We start from the raw sequence: 14,708 nt of genomic DNA on the forward strand, positions 1-14,708 counted from the left end.
AAACCAAAACTTCCACTCAAGCTTAAGTAGTGAAACAAAAAGAGGGGGGTAAGTTGTTGGAAATGTTGTGCAAGGTAAGTGTCACCCAGCAAGTGCAGGTATGGTTTATGACTTGTTCTGAAATTGGGTTCAGATTTTGACCATAGGTTGTTCTCTAACTTTTTCAAAAAAAGGCTTAAAAACCACACTCTTCGGTACAGCGCATACCAATATAGCCCTCATATAGGGGAGTACCCCTCACCCCTCCCCTTGGAGGGTGGACAACATTTAATCACATTGGCTTTGGTTACATGCTATTCGATGAGGTAAGAAAAAATCGCAAACAAGTTAACTGTTCCAAAATAACTACAAAAATATTATTTGAAACCTGTTTTTGACAACAGAATTGTTAAATTACAACCGTTTTAAATAGAGCAAAAATGCCAAATTATGTGTTCAAAAGAGCCTGACAATGAAGAATGGTTAATCACTGCATTTCATAAGAGATTCAATTTTCAGTGGGAATAAAATCATGTTATAAAAATTAATTTGTCATCTTTGATAAATTTGCTATTTAGCTATTTACTTATAGAGTGCAGCACCCCTGAAAGTATCAAAAGCCAAAACATCAGGGATCCAAAATAGTTGACAACAATTGTATGTATTTGAGAGGTAAAATTCTGCCAGTAACTACAATGCATACATGTGGGATAGACTTGTGAAAAAAGTGTGGAGCTCCAGAAAAAAAAATCCATACACACCCCATGGAAGATCATTGGAAATTCCTAGGGGGGAGGGGGTCTTCAAAGTCAAAATTTTATAAGCAAAGTATGAAGCTAAACTGAAATTTCCTAGGGGAGGGGGATGCAAAACAAAAAGCTTTCCACAGGGTGGGGTGTGGGTATCAAAATTTCTGGAACTGCACATTTTCATTGAAAAATGTTTTCTGCTCAGGTTGTTTTATTAATTTTTAATGTTTGCTCATTCACACTACACCAGTGAAATGACAACAATTCATAATTGTCACTTTTTCAAGTCGGGAACATTATAGAGTGTACATGATATTAATTTGGAATGTTGTATATTTCTAGAGAATTGACAGATTTACACTTCAGAAAATTAAAAAAAATTCTCAGTTGCCAGCCATTCTATCCTCCTTTAACTGTACATTATAATATTGAGTTGTATATTTATTTTGGTTTGAGCTAAAAGCTTTAAAAGTTGTCCTATTTTTATGCATGTTCATTCTGTCCACACCCACAAATTAATTAAAAATCGCTTAGTCAGCATGACCAATATTAAGAATAAATGCTGTAACTGTGTATTTTCCTGTTCTAAAATTTCCAATAAAGGAACATCATGAAAAGAATTGTTTTAAAATAAGTTTTCATGACTGTAGATAGAGTTGCAAACGATTACTACGACTTTTTCATTGATTCAATGTGGCAATACAATACAGTAAGGAAACTGCGAACATTTCACCTTTGTAAAAGATAAAAATATTTACAAGAAACTTTGCCTAGCATTACTCGGCAAAACAATCGAGACATGAAATCGAAAGTTTGCCGCTTTTTAACTGGAAGTAAAGTTTTAAAAATATTTTGTGGAATTTTGACTATTTGTACGCTAAAATATTCACTACGCTACCTTTGATATTTACGCTATTTTATGACAGAAACATGAACAAACATTAGTACTTAAGGCTTTAAATACACAGAATTACCAAAATATCGCTTTTCTATCTAAGTAGAGTCCATTCTTGAAAATGTGACGGCTTTTACTACGGTTCCACACGCGTTTATAGCGTAGACATATGGTTTGCATTGTTCGATCGTGATATCTGAACGTTTGTAAACAAAGTCCGCGGCGTTGAATAATCGCGCAAAGTTGATAGTATTTTTCGTCCATTCATCGCGATTCATCTGTTTCGTCCTCAGAGCGACCCGACGATTTCCTCGATCGATAGTCATCGGAAAGATCAGATTCATGTGAGTCTTTGCTACGGTTAGCTTTCTCGTCCTCGATTCCCACCACGTCCACCTGAATCTCGTGCTCTGCACTGGACGAGTTGCCGTGGCTCTTGCCAATTAAATGCAAGCCGCCCGTTTTTGTTCTGTTTGTCAATAACTTTTGCAGCGAATCGTATTTTTTCCTGGCTTCGTCCCTCTCTCTCTTCAAACTATCGTTCTCTCGAGCAAGTGTCTCTAGATCTTCGCGTAACTGTTGTCTTTCAACCTCTAAATCCTCCTTTTGTCGGACACGCTTGGTGCGACTGTTCTGAGCGTAACCCCTATTTTTCAAAGTTCTCCTTCTCTGCTTGATTCGAAAGATCTCGTCATCCGAGAAACCACGCAGAACAGTGTTTAAATCCTTAACCGGTAAGCTCACTAAAACTTCGTCAGTGAGGTTGACTTCCTTCTTCATTCCTTCTTCTTTCTTTACTCTTTTCACTATCGCGGGCTTCTCATCTTCCGCCATGATGCCGCCCCAGCATCCTTTGCAGTCAAGGACTGTAACAATGACTCCTTCCCCCTCCCCTCCTCCCTAATCGTCAACACACCCACGCTTACCACAACAAAACGGCTGCCCCAAGGTACCGTGAGAAGAACAATGTGCTTCACGATGGAGCCGTTTTCTAAATGTTTTCGGATGCTCGGAGCGGCAAGAAATTAAACCGACGCTCCGGCAAAAAAGGTATACAGAATGCCAGTCTGGTGTGGTTTTCCTGGCAGGACTGAAAAGTCGGGCGCGCACGGAGTGCCTGGACTCTAGAGAGAGACTCCGCAGAGCGCGAAATGAAGGGGAAGCCATTTCCCTCTCCTCTGCGCGTGCGCTTTCTGCCCAGCTCATTTCTACCGCCTGCCATGTAGGCTATTTTCCGGCGTGCCGTCACAAAAGCAATCTGGTATTATGTGAACGTAAGGATATGTTCACTCCAGACTAGATAGCTCTTTATTTTCTCTTGACTGGAGCGTTGCTTTGACGCTCGGCTCCGCAAGCGTAATGTGATCGGCGCATCCTACCCTACAAAGTCATTTACGGATCTGTTCCGGCACGAAGCCTACCTGAAAATTTGTGGGCCGTTTTAAACCGTTTTCCGTTCACACTAGTTCACCGTTATGTCAAATACATTTCTGTGCGCGGTCAAACAAAAAATTGATCCGATCAAGTTTCAAACGTATTTTCCAGATCACATCCAGTTCTTCGAAGGAACTTAGCAGTGTTCTTACATTCCTTGGCAAAGCAGTAATGAAACTATTCCGGGGAAATTTTAGGAGTAATCCAATCAAGAATAACCGGGCAAATTCTAAGGGAAAATCTTAGGGGCATTCTTGAGTACCTTGGCACTTTTTGCACGTATATATTGTCGAAAAAAAGGCCCAAGTTATTTGTCTATTTAGGAAATATCTTATTAAATATCAACTAATTTTATTTAACAATTGAATTTGCTTCATTTTAACAATTGAACGACTAGTAAATTTATCAGTACTAAAACAATAGATTTTTCGCTCTCGATTTCTATGCATGGTAGTTGATTCGGGCTTCGCCTCCATAATCTAATTGTTAAAGAAATTAAAAGAGAGCTTTGAGACTGAAAAAAGTCACTGTATGAAATTATCGGCATACCAGGGGGCCGTTTCTCGAAAGTTCCGGTAACTTACCGGCCCGATGAGTATATTTTTAAATGTTTTTTAGCCGATTACACAGTGATTACAGACATGGTACTTGGCCTATTGTTTTCATAGAATTATAAGATCTTAAACTTTACTATTCAAAGCTTACAAAAATTGACTTCTGTTAAGAAACATTTATCACCAAAGACATTTATCGGGCCCGGTAAGTTACCGGGTCTTTCGAGAAATAAGCCTTTTGCAGGTCAGCACAGCCTGAGTTAGTTCACAAAGTCGTAAACGGAATATAGATTAATACAGGAAAAATGATTCAGTAAGATGTCGGCATGTATGAGCTACGAATGAGCTGAAATACTGATGACAATAGACACGGAAGGAACACATAAAAGTGGAAAGCAAAATCGTCAAAGTGAAGGGGATAATTTTATGACAGGCTGGATTTTCAACAAAGTATAGAAGGATTTGATGGCCGCCATATTGGATACCCTCTAGACAAGGATACCAAACCTGCAGCTTGCTGTGTCTTGGTAAATGTATGTCAAAAGGCTGCTCATATTTTCTGTCAGGAGCAATATCAAGGGATAAACGAAAACGTTGATACTTCCCTTGACGTTAATTTAAAGGGAGGGGTTCACGGTTCTGCGCATGTCCATGAATCAAAATACTTTTTCGCCCGTGCTCGCTATGACCCAAGCCTTTTTCATTTAATTCGTTGTTTATGAACCATTCGGAGAGGAATAGGTAACTCGAGGTAACTCGGGTGGTAATTTTTTTATATGATTGCGTTATTTCGCATGCAAATAACTGTAAACACATCAACCGTGGAATAAATCCTACGGATCAACACTAAATTCAATATCGACAATAAGAGTACAATCCACTAGCATTTTCTGTGAATTTTGGTCATCAGTCATTTCGATTTTCGCTTGGACTAATTATAGAATGTGATTACTGAAGTACATGTGAGTGGGATTTTTAAGGCCATAAAGTTGATAAGAAAGAGAAAAAGGCATTTAGATTCATCCACATGCGCTGAAATGTGAACCCTTCCTTTAATATGCAATTTTGGTTATTTTGCCTTCAAAGAAATGCTATTCATACATTTTGAAAACTCCATTCTGATAACATGACTATGATAAAAATTTCCCAACATTTCCAAACAGACGCCCATAACCTCCATTTTCAAGCCAGTGGATGTTTTCAACTGAAGATGAAAATCTCATATAATCCCATTGTGAAGGTTATGTGACCACCGTATAAAGAGATTCACGATGGTATACTCTTTCTCAGAGCAAATCGGTCTATCCACCTGCTTTGAAGGACGCACACATTTGTCTAAAAGTAGAGATGTTCTAAACAATTGAACCTTGGAAACCGAAGTATATTTCTAGTCTGATGATGGTATAGTTCGTATCGAAATATAACTCTTTCCACGTATTTTTGTCATTTGTTGTCTAAATATTTTGATACAATGAAGATACTCGGACTGATTATCTTTCTTCTCTTATCATCTAAGTTCCATGGACGCCCAATTTTCATTGGCGAGTGGCGATACAAGGAAACGCATAAGCACAATTAAACGCACGAACAAGAACTCTGGCAAATGAAACTGAAGGCAACCAGCCATGTATACGGTACAAACACGAGAAATTCATTAGCGTATAATTCCTATAATTACTCACTGATCCGGATGGGAAAAGGTTTCAATCGGCACTTATAGTTGAAATTGGCAAGTGGAAAGTGAAATCTATGTTTCACTCGCGCAGAACCGAAAGCGTGAAAAATTTGAGGGGGTGGTGGGGGAGGGGAATAATTTGATTTCCGCTTGAACGTAAAAGGGACATTTTTAGCGACAGTGCTAAGAGAGTGCCACAACTCACATGCAAGCGACTTCCGCAATATGCAGACAGTTAACTAAACTCTGTTTTAAAACAAGTTTAGAAAATAATCCCAGAATCACTCGCTTTCCTCGTGCCCGTGATCTTGTTAACACCGCGGAAAGCCCGTTCTTTTGAAAATGATCGGAAATTGGAATCGAAGAAAACTGGCCAAAAAAGCAGTTAACTTTTGGTTCAGATTAATTATTCAATTTGTTTGAAACTGTGAAAAATGTCAAGTCGGTCTCGAATGAAAAACACAGTAGAAATCCTCGCGAGAAAGCCCCTCTGTTTATTTGTTAATTTTTAGTCGTATTTTAGTTACATCGTCGACTCAAAAAGCTAGAACCACCCTCTACACCACCAACGCCGTACCAACCCGCGGGAAGTACCTGGTTGAAAGCTTTTAATTGAAACACAGTATTGTAATGGCTACTGAACCGTTTTCTTCCAGACTCAAAGGCAAGAATCATCTTCTACAGAATTAATAAACAAAAACAAAAAAATGACATCACAAGAATGAATTCATCCACAGGCATACAACCTATGTTTGAGTGGCGTGTAGTTATAAGATTTTGAGAACTACAGGTTAATTTTCGACGTTTAGTTGTGCGTCTTGAACGACGCACAACGGAAGATTGTTCGTCAAGACGGATAATGGGTCTTGTGTCCGTCTTTTTACTAGAGACGCATAGCCAGACGAACAACAAATGTTTACCCAAATTCGTAATGCATCCTCTAGTATAAAACCGACTATTTCTCGAAAAGTACTGTTGGGTTCCCCTGCTGTTCTAGATTGCGGAATATCTATATTTTCATATCTTGTTCTTCATTACGCTTATAGAACGAAGAATGCACAAATAAATTTTATTTCACTTTATGCGCTCATTGGATGAGGAATGTGTACTTTACATGTCTGTAAAAGTAGCTCCGAGGCATTACTGAGAGATTAAGGCTCGCGTTTACGGTTAATGGCAAATGACAGATTTGCGTTTACGTTCCCAAAATAATTACTAATTATTTTGAGAGTAGTACAAAAATAATTCTGCAGCCTCGTTCCTAAGGTTTTTCCTTGATAAATTGGAAATTCCCGTTCCAACGAGGCCTTTGATGCCAACGCGAAACTAGTCAACTTCACTTAGAAACGGAAAACAGCAAGCGGCAAAAGTAGGATAATCGTGGGACGTGAGCACGTGGGACGGGAGGGTCTCCCCTCCCGTCGCACGTGACTCGCGCCCGTGCTCGCCTTGTGCTTGCCTCCGCCCGCCTGAAAAAATGCAAAAAATAACGCCTGTTCTGCAGGCTAATGAGTATCAGGCAGTTTCGTCCCCAGTCAATAGGGACCTTACGAAAGCACGACGCCAACGGCAACGACAACGTCACAAAACAAATGAGCAAAAACGATTGCTCTGCACGTGCCTTTTAAGTTTTAGTACATTTCTCTGCCGTCCTCTTCAAAACAACAACGTGAAATGACCAAATTCAAGGTCTTGTGGAGAACGTGAACACAAAACGGTGAATTTTTCAGTCTTTGAACGCTACCAAGAGACGATGAGGTAAGAGAGCGAATCCCTGTGCCCCATGATAATTATTTTCAATCTTTTTTTAGTTCGCGCCATGCTATTTTGGGAAATTATCGTCTACCATTGAGTTTAAAATTAAATGACGTCACTCTAACTGACCAATAAGATGTCGACATTAAAATAGCAACGCAAACAAATAAGATTGAAAAAAAATTTTCATAGGAAGAGGGGCATGTACATGGGCGATTTGCTCTCTTACCTCATAGTCTCTTGACGCCACTGCTACCAATTTGGTTCCTGGGTAGTTTGTCGTTTCTGTAGAAGTTGAACGATTTAAAACAATCGAGAAGTAGCACAAATGAAATAAAGTTATATTTTCAAGTTACGTTTTCCTTGGCGTTGCCGTCTTGCATTCGAAAGGTCCCATTCTTTGCGCCGGCGCAGTCGAATGTGACGCCAGCCGTTGAGTTGGAGCTATAGAGTTCGGCTCCAAGCCTCCAACAAGTTCGGTTCATTTGATAAGTACAATGAGGCCTGGGAACAACCTTGAGTGTCACGCTGGGCATCAAGTCTGGAACCTGGTCTAGTCTCACTAGAACGGTAAAATGTCTTTAGAAATCTCGGACTTGAAGTTTATTTGAATAATTTCAGCTTTTGGAAGAAGGGTTTTATCTGTTCCTTGGGATATGGTTTGGTTGCGAGGCAAGTCGGATAATTCTCTGGTTGTTCAATCCATAGTTTGTGATCTACTCGATTGGCTGATAAATCCTCTGACAGCTTTGTAAGTTCATCTTGATTGGGGGCCTAAACAAAATGAATTTAAGAAAGTCACCCATAAGCGACATAAGCAAATAATGCTAAATAAAAAATTGTAACTGAATTAACTGTAGTGACAAGTCCTTAATCTCATACCAGGGTCTCCTGGACCTTATTCCAAAATGGCTACTATTCTAACATTCTTTTGCTCGTATTCAAATCAGCACTTCTTACCTTGTTCTTAAACTCAACAATCAAAAGAATATTTTACTTTGAATGAGGTAAGAAGGGCTAATTTGAATGCAAATAAAAAAGTCTTTTGGAAGCCATTCTGGAATAAGGTTTATCGCCATATATTTTCACTCTTTTGTGAGAGAAAACATATGAGATCAACCATGTCCTGTCAAATAGTATCAGCATAACCTCTGCCCCCCCCCCCCCCCCCCACAGGGATTTTAGATTTCTAATTGAAGAGGGGGATGATGGCAGGGTCACTAATCAAACTGACATCAACTGTTAATAATTATGTTCAGAACCAATCAAACTGATCCTTAGATATCCACCAATCAGAGCCAAGAGAGAGTGAGAGTAAGATCAGCATAAAAGTGAGACTTTATATGATCATGAATGTTTGGTTTACCAACAGAGTTGATAAGTTTAAGGTAAATTGCCCACGTGACAGTCTGTGGCATTTTTCTTCATTATGGTAACACAGAAACCGGCAAAACTTTATAACAAAATTTCATCTTCCAAATAGGCACAGAATCAACAAATGCTTTTCATTCAACTAATTTAGTCTTGTTCTCCACATTACCATGCTCCCACCAATAGCAAAGCTTCGCTGCTCTCTATATAAATACATACAACCCACAGTTCCCTGATTTGCTATGACAAAGGGCTAACACTAAAAACGTCAGCACTCGAATCAGTAGCCAATTTACCTTTCCTGATCAACTCTGTTGATAAACCAAACATTCGTTTCTACTCCCTACCAATGCAGCACCACAGGAGAGTTCACCTCTTGGTTCAACTTTTTATATAATTGCAAGGAGATCAAAGAATAAAGACCTCTGGGACCAAGGGTATATCTGCCCTTACCTCTAGGACAACTTTATGCATGTGATCTAATTCACTGGTGTACTGGATTGTGTTAGGGTCATTCCGATAGGCCCAAAGAGCTGCTGTGCTTGCATGACAAGCCTGCGTTATGACGGCTCCTGTTGGCCATGATAAAACCCTCAAAAGGTCACCTCTTACTATAATGTACTGAACAAGCTGAGCGGATGTTGAAGACATAATGGTAGAAGGTAATTAAACACAGAGCCTGAAAAACAGTCCAAAATAATATAGGTAAGGGGTTAGTAGTAGAAGAGGACAGTGGTAGATATCTACCATGCTGCAAGGCAGCAAGGGATCATACCTACCACTTTTCACTGATTCTGAGCTGAATCAAATAATATTGTTTTAGTACTGTATATACCAAATCACTGGATACCTGACCCTCACTTCATTTCTAAGAAATTGGAAAAAAAAAAAAAAAACTTGCACACAAAAAAACAGGCCAGTACAAGCTGGTGAATAGCAAATATTATCCAGGGTTTGAATAGCCAATCACAGCAAGCAAGGGAAGTCCCGGTATCCACAGTAGCACCCCCCCCTCCCCCAACAGGATGAAACCCACCCCCTCACCCCCTCAACCGTGCATTGTCCAATTTCACGTTTTAGTCTTGCTTCATTCCCTACACGTCATTTATTCCATTCTTACTAGGATGAAACTATAGCTATCTCCAAAGCTTGCCATTTCGAACATCCACTATAAATTTTTATCCCGCATCCCACATTTAAAAATGTCTACCTGCAGCTATCTGGTTTATAGGCTTGATGGCAAAATCAGTTTAAAATAGATCTCTTAATATTTTTCTAACATTGCACTTAGTTACTTTGCAGAGTAAAATTTTAGCTAAACAAATTGGAATTCAACTTACTTCCTCCAAAATGACACCTCCGTTCCCTCCGTTCAACGACCCGTTCGCGACATTTTTCTGCGCCCGCGCTATTTCAGCAGTTTGAGACGTGGGTGGTTTGCTCCTCATGTATGTTTTGTGGTTTAGTCTCCCGGTACTGCGGATGTACCGCGGTAATCCTTGCGGGGTGGGGGAGGGAGGATATGTGCAGAGGCAAAGGAGGGTATAGATTTTCTGAGAAGTCTGAAAACGGGTATAGATTTTACAGAAACGTGTACTGGAGTTTAGAAACCAAGCGTGAATCAGGGTTCCGGAATGTAACACATTTTCGTATGAAACTAAAGATCAGGATTTAGAGAACTTTGCTGCACACCGCCCCCACCAGCTAGAACTGAACTACGACCAGCTCAACGGGTGACGTCACGTTCGATTGCGTGCCAATTCAAGATCTACCACAGGGACGGGGCCTTTTTTATCACAATCATCACACAATCATCCCATAACGAACACATTCTTCTCTAACAGGCCAGACCATGGACCGCGGGCCATAGACTGCACTCGTGGAGGCAGTTGTGACTATACGAATATAAAGCCCTGGTCAAACGGGGCATGATAGTTGATGATAGCTGATGATAGTCAAAACTATCATCCACTATTATCAACTATCAAACGCGTGGTCAAACGGCTCAAATAATCTTGTGATAGCTGACGATAGTTTGCCGTGAGCTTCTAGTGTAGGTACCCACCAGGTGTAAACATCGCAAACAAAACTTCACATGCATGAATTTTTTGCGGCGAAAGTGAGCAGCAATTGCAAGCAGCAACCTGCTTCGTTTTCCTTCAGTTGTTGGAAGAACTAACTTAAAATAAATCTAGAGAGTGCTGGTGGAGAAAACAGCTGACCGAAAAACTGTCATTGACGATGTTAAACGGGAAAAACTATCATCAACTATCATGACGAATTTGAGCACGCTCAAAGTGAATGATAGTTGATGATTGCGCATGATAGTTGATGTTAAAACAAGCGCGCGGGTTTTAACTATAATTGACTATCATCAACTGTCATTGACTATCATTTGCCGTTTGACCAGGGCTTAATTATCGTCAAGAGGGCATTATTAAGCACTGATGCTGAGTGCTAAACACTCGTACTTACCAGGGTGCTGATTATGACAGTAGTCACTTCCTGGTTAACTACAGAATGGGACTTCAGCCAAGGCGAGTTAATCATTAATCTCTCAAAGCAGAAAGACAACCCTCGCTTTCAGAATGTACTATGAAGATAGTAGTTCCCTCCCAAAGGTTCCTACTCCTACCCCGTTTGGCTTGTAACAGCTACAGCTAACGGTAAAATGCTGTGTATGGTCACACGTGATTCTTTTTAGGGAGGGGACCAGTATGAGGATATCGTGATGTGAACCCTCACATATGGAGAAGTTGACAATCATAGACATTAGGGATCTTACGCAGTGACGATGACGACGACAATGAGAACGTTAGAAAACAGCAAGGTTTGATGAGCAAAAACAATGAATGGTCCTGCACGTGCGTCACTAGGCCCCCTCGCAGATGCTCTTTTGGCTCGTCACGCACTCCCGTAATCTTTTCTCCCCAACGAGACGGGAAGGAGAGATTGCGTGAAGAGCCAAAAAAGCGTCTGCGAGGAAGGCTAGTACGTCACAAACTTTGGTACATTTCCTTGCCGTCCTGTACAAAACAGCAACGAGAAATCAGAACAAACTAATTTCCTTTTTCTTTCTGAACTTGAAAGCCGCCCCTACGAATTCATCTCCTGGATAGTGCGGCCGCATTACGCAAATTAAATGAGTTGAAATTATCGCAAGTTAGTTCACATAACGTGAACTTTAAGTTTTAGGTTGCGTTTTCATCATCCTCGCTGATTAAGCTCCCTTTTTATCCTCGATAAAGTGAGGAATGGCTTCCAAGCCACAGTCGGCTGATCTCGTGGCAAGTGCCTACTAGTACAGAAGTATTTTTGTGTGGTTTATGACTATGAGGGGAAAGCAGATCTTAGCAAGGGCTATGAAAATCCAAAAAGAAAATTGGGGATATCCACGCATTTTTTAGAAATAGTTAAGCAACAATAATTCTAAAAAGCTGTAAAATATAAAGGAATGTATGGCGTTTTTTTTTCCAAATTGAAGCTTAATTATCTCTGAAAAGTGCATGGTTACCCCCAATTTTCTTTTTGGATACCAAGAGCACTTGCTAAGTTCTGCCTTCCCAGCATAGATTCAAACTGCGCAAAAATATCCCTGTATTAGTAGGCACCACCCATAGAAAACCCGAGTATCTCGAGATGCGCAGAACGAAAGTGCAGTAACAAATGTAGGCACCGTCCTTAAAAACTGTAGACTGTAAAAACATACTATGGCTATAATCTACAATATTAATACAAATTACAGGAGTGGAACAATTCATATCTTCCCTAACCATAAATAAAGTACTCCTAATCTAAGTAGCGATTCTCGTCTAAAGGGGGGGCCGCCTGGTCCTCTTAGCCGCCAGAGGCTGGGCACTAAGAGGGACAGGAGGCTCTGGGGACGAGAACTCTGAGTAGCGCGCTTCGCATTCTCGTCCCCAGTGCCCCTACGGATCAGTAAAATTATCATTGTGCGATTCTACGATTCAACCGCTTAGAAATAGATCGTAGGCTCTGTGACCGAGGATGCGTGCTACCTGAAATGATCGCGCATGACAAATCACAAGTAGCGATTATGTTGATTGAAGTGCATGTTAGTTGTTAAGGTATTAACCAATCCACCAAACGGGAAAAGATGGCGGCTGTATATTTTACAACACTAACACAGCCAATAGACACATAGAAACACACATTTCGTACGCTAGGTTTGAACTTTTTAGACATTTTCTGCGCGTTTTTATGTACGGCCGTTTTTAGGTTTTTTCGTTCGCAATTTGTTCGAGAAAATCTTCTTCCTCGTCCTCAGAGCTACTCAGTTCGATTTGGCATTGCTGTCCTCCGGCGAATTATTTTCGGATTTCGTTTCTACGAGAAAGTTCTAACACATTAAAAATGAGGGGGGTATAGGTTGAGGGGGGGGGGGGGTGGTAGAGATCACGTTTCACAGATACTAAATCGGGCTTTTCGCGTTTCACGAGTCAAGGACAAAAATTTGGCCATTTCACGGACTTGAGAACAGCATAATAACTAAGGCGTTTGACTTACCTCTTATGTTTAACGAAAGGGGAGGGGTTGAATTGGAATATGCAAATCCTCCGGTCCGTTAAAATTTAACACCCAAATCCGTCGATCCGCCAAACATTAGCTCAAATCCGAATCCTCAAATTATTTTTTAATAGTTACCTTGTACTGGATTGTGTTTTAGAAAAGTTTCTCAGGGGCTAAGAACAAGCCAATATAATCAACAACCAATTCAACGTCTCAGCCATGGAAACATAGAGAAAAAAACATAGAGATCCACGATCCGAACTTTATGACCTGCCAAAACCAAAATCCGGGACTAAAAAAATAGATAAATGCACAATCCGCTGCATATGCAGGATCACTGACAAATCCAGCAAAGTTTTCATTTGAATACGGGCAAAAATATTTTGGAAAGTCGTCGATCCGTAGTCCTATTCACCCCTCCGCACCCCCCACCCCCTCCTCAAAGGATAGGATAGGATAGCTAGGATAAATTTAGTTATGCACGGTTTTTCCATCAGCTACTTAATTATCATTATCAACAAACTAGCTATCTACCTAACTAGGATTATAAAAAGAATGACAACCCTGTGCAACTCCCACGCGTGTGTTTTAGCACGTTGCACAGTGAGTATGTTTTCCAGAACAATTTTTTAAGTCCTGCGCTTCGCTCATGGTGTGTTCAAAATGAAGGTCATTTGTGCCTGATGAGTATTGATTTTCCAACTTTTAAATCTCTTTATGTGTTTAACGACCGTGTTTTTGATGCCACATAGGCATTTCAGCTGGGTTTGGCTTGGCTCGTGTTAGTGCGTGATAGTTTTAACTGCGTTTATTGTTGAGATTTGTGCAACAGTCAGGATATGAATTGTTGCTTGTAGCGTGCAATGAGCTTCATTCTGTGGTTGTTGTAATGCCTGGTCTGGCTATTAGTTTTTGTTACAAGATGTCGTGTTTCTTGGCACGGCTATATGTCTTTTAATTTTTTTCTTTTAATCGTTGTACTTTGTTATAGAGCTACGCAATGTATAGAGGTACCCGAATACGAGGGGCCGGACAAGTCGCTGAAACATGTCCCCTCGTGTTCAGCCACGTACTTAAAAGACTGACGTGTGCTTAAATCACGGCTGTGCTTTTGCTAATGCTTCGGTGTTATGACTAGTGCGTTTATATTGCGGGAGCTCAGTGATTTCCTCCCTTTGTTTACAGCAGTGCATCGACTGTGTTTTAAATTTTCCATTAAATGAGCAGGAAATGTCTGGTTCAGGAACTGCTGTTAGCCCTTCTGAGCCAGAGAGCTTAGAATATTCCCCGTTTTGTTGAGTAATGGTCAGGCAAGAAAACGGTTTCGATCCTAATCTTGTGGATCCCTTCAGTTGCCAGTAAACTGTGAATGATAGAGATGAGTTCTCGGGTTCACTCAACGAAAATCTTATTTTCGTAACTTTCCTGTGAGTGATTTACATTCGCGCGGAGGATCGAAAACTCTGTGATTTCATTGGCTTCTTTTTAGAGCGCTTCTATTGGCTCTTTTTGTTGTTGTTGTTGTTGCTTTGAGAATTAGATCGTGGCGATGCAAAGCTCTGTTGGTAGAGTTATGCGACAATATTATTGGCCGAGTTGTCAAAGTTGTCTTCCGAAACCTCCGCCATATTGAAACTGTTCCCAGAGTACCATGTGCACTGTGGAAAACTTAAGGGGAGACCTGGGGCCAAGGTTCATCCCCAGATTCTTTGACCTTTTGACATTTAAGTCAGGATCGATAACGATTCATTACTATACGGCAGCCA

General features: G+C 40.5%; 2 protein-coding genes across 3 annotated transcripts; both read right to left on the reverse strand.

Annotated features, from left to right (window-relative positions):
- Positions 1–934: 934 nt before the first annotated feature.
- Positions 935–2,490, reverse strand: LOC146485435 (uncharacterized). The gene has a single exon (XM_085103283.1). It carries the CDS (start codon positions 2,455–2,457, stop codon positions 1,888–1,890), a length of 570 nt encoding a protein of 189 aa, XP_084959409.1. The 5' UTR covers positions 2,458–2,490; the 3' UTR covers positions 935–1,887.
- A 3,848-nt stretch (positions 2,491–6,338) lies between these two features.
- Positions 6,339–9,827, reverse strand: LOC146485436 (putative peptidyl-tRNA hydrolase PTRHD1). 2 transcript variants are annotated; one of them, XR_014863366.1, is made up of 4 exons: positions 9,753–9,827; positions 8,866–9,091; positions 7,287–7,815; positions 6,339–7,026 (listed from the first exon to the last, which is right to left on the reverse strand). XR_014863366.1 is itself a non-coding variant. In XM_085103284.1 (3 exons), the coding sequence occupies exons 2-3, from the start codon at positions 9,061–9,063 to the stop codon at positions 7,645–7,647; spliced, it is 369 nt and encodes a 122-aa protein (XP_084959410.1). In that variant the 5' UTR covers positions 9,064–9,091; positions 9,753–9,827; the 3' UTR covers positions 6,339–7,644. The 2 variants fall into 2 exon arrangements, 1 of the variants encoding a protein (XP_084959410.1); XM_085103284.1 differs by having other exon boundaries at positions 6,339–7,815.
- Between the last annotated feature and the right edge of the window lie 4,881 nt (positions 9,828–14,708).

The sequence above is a fragment of the Pavona decussata genome, unplaced genomic scaffold (genome assembly GCF_977016875.1).
Source record: "Pavona decussata unplaced genomic scaffold, jaPavDecu1.1 SCAFFOLD_26, whole genome shotgun sequence".
NCBI classification, from domain to species: domain Eukaryota; kingdom Metazoa; phylum Cnidaria; class Anthozoa; order Scleractinia; family Agariciidae; genus Pavona; species Pavona decussata.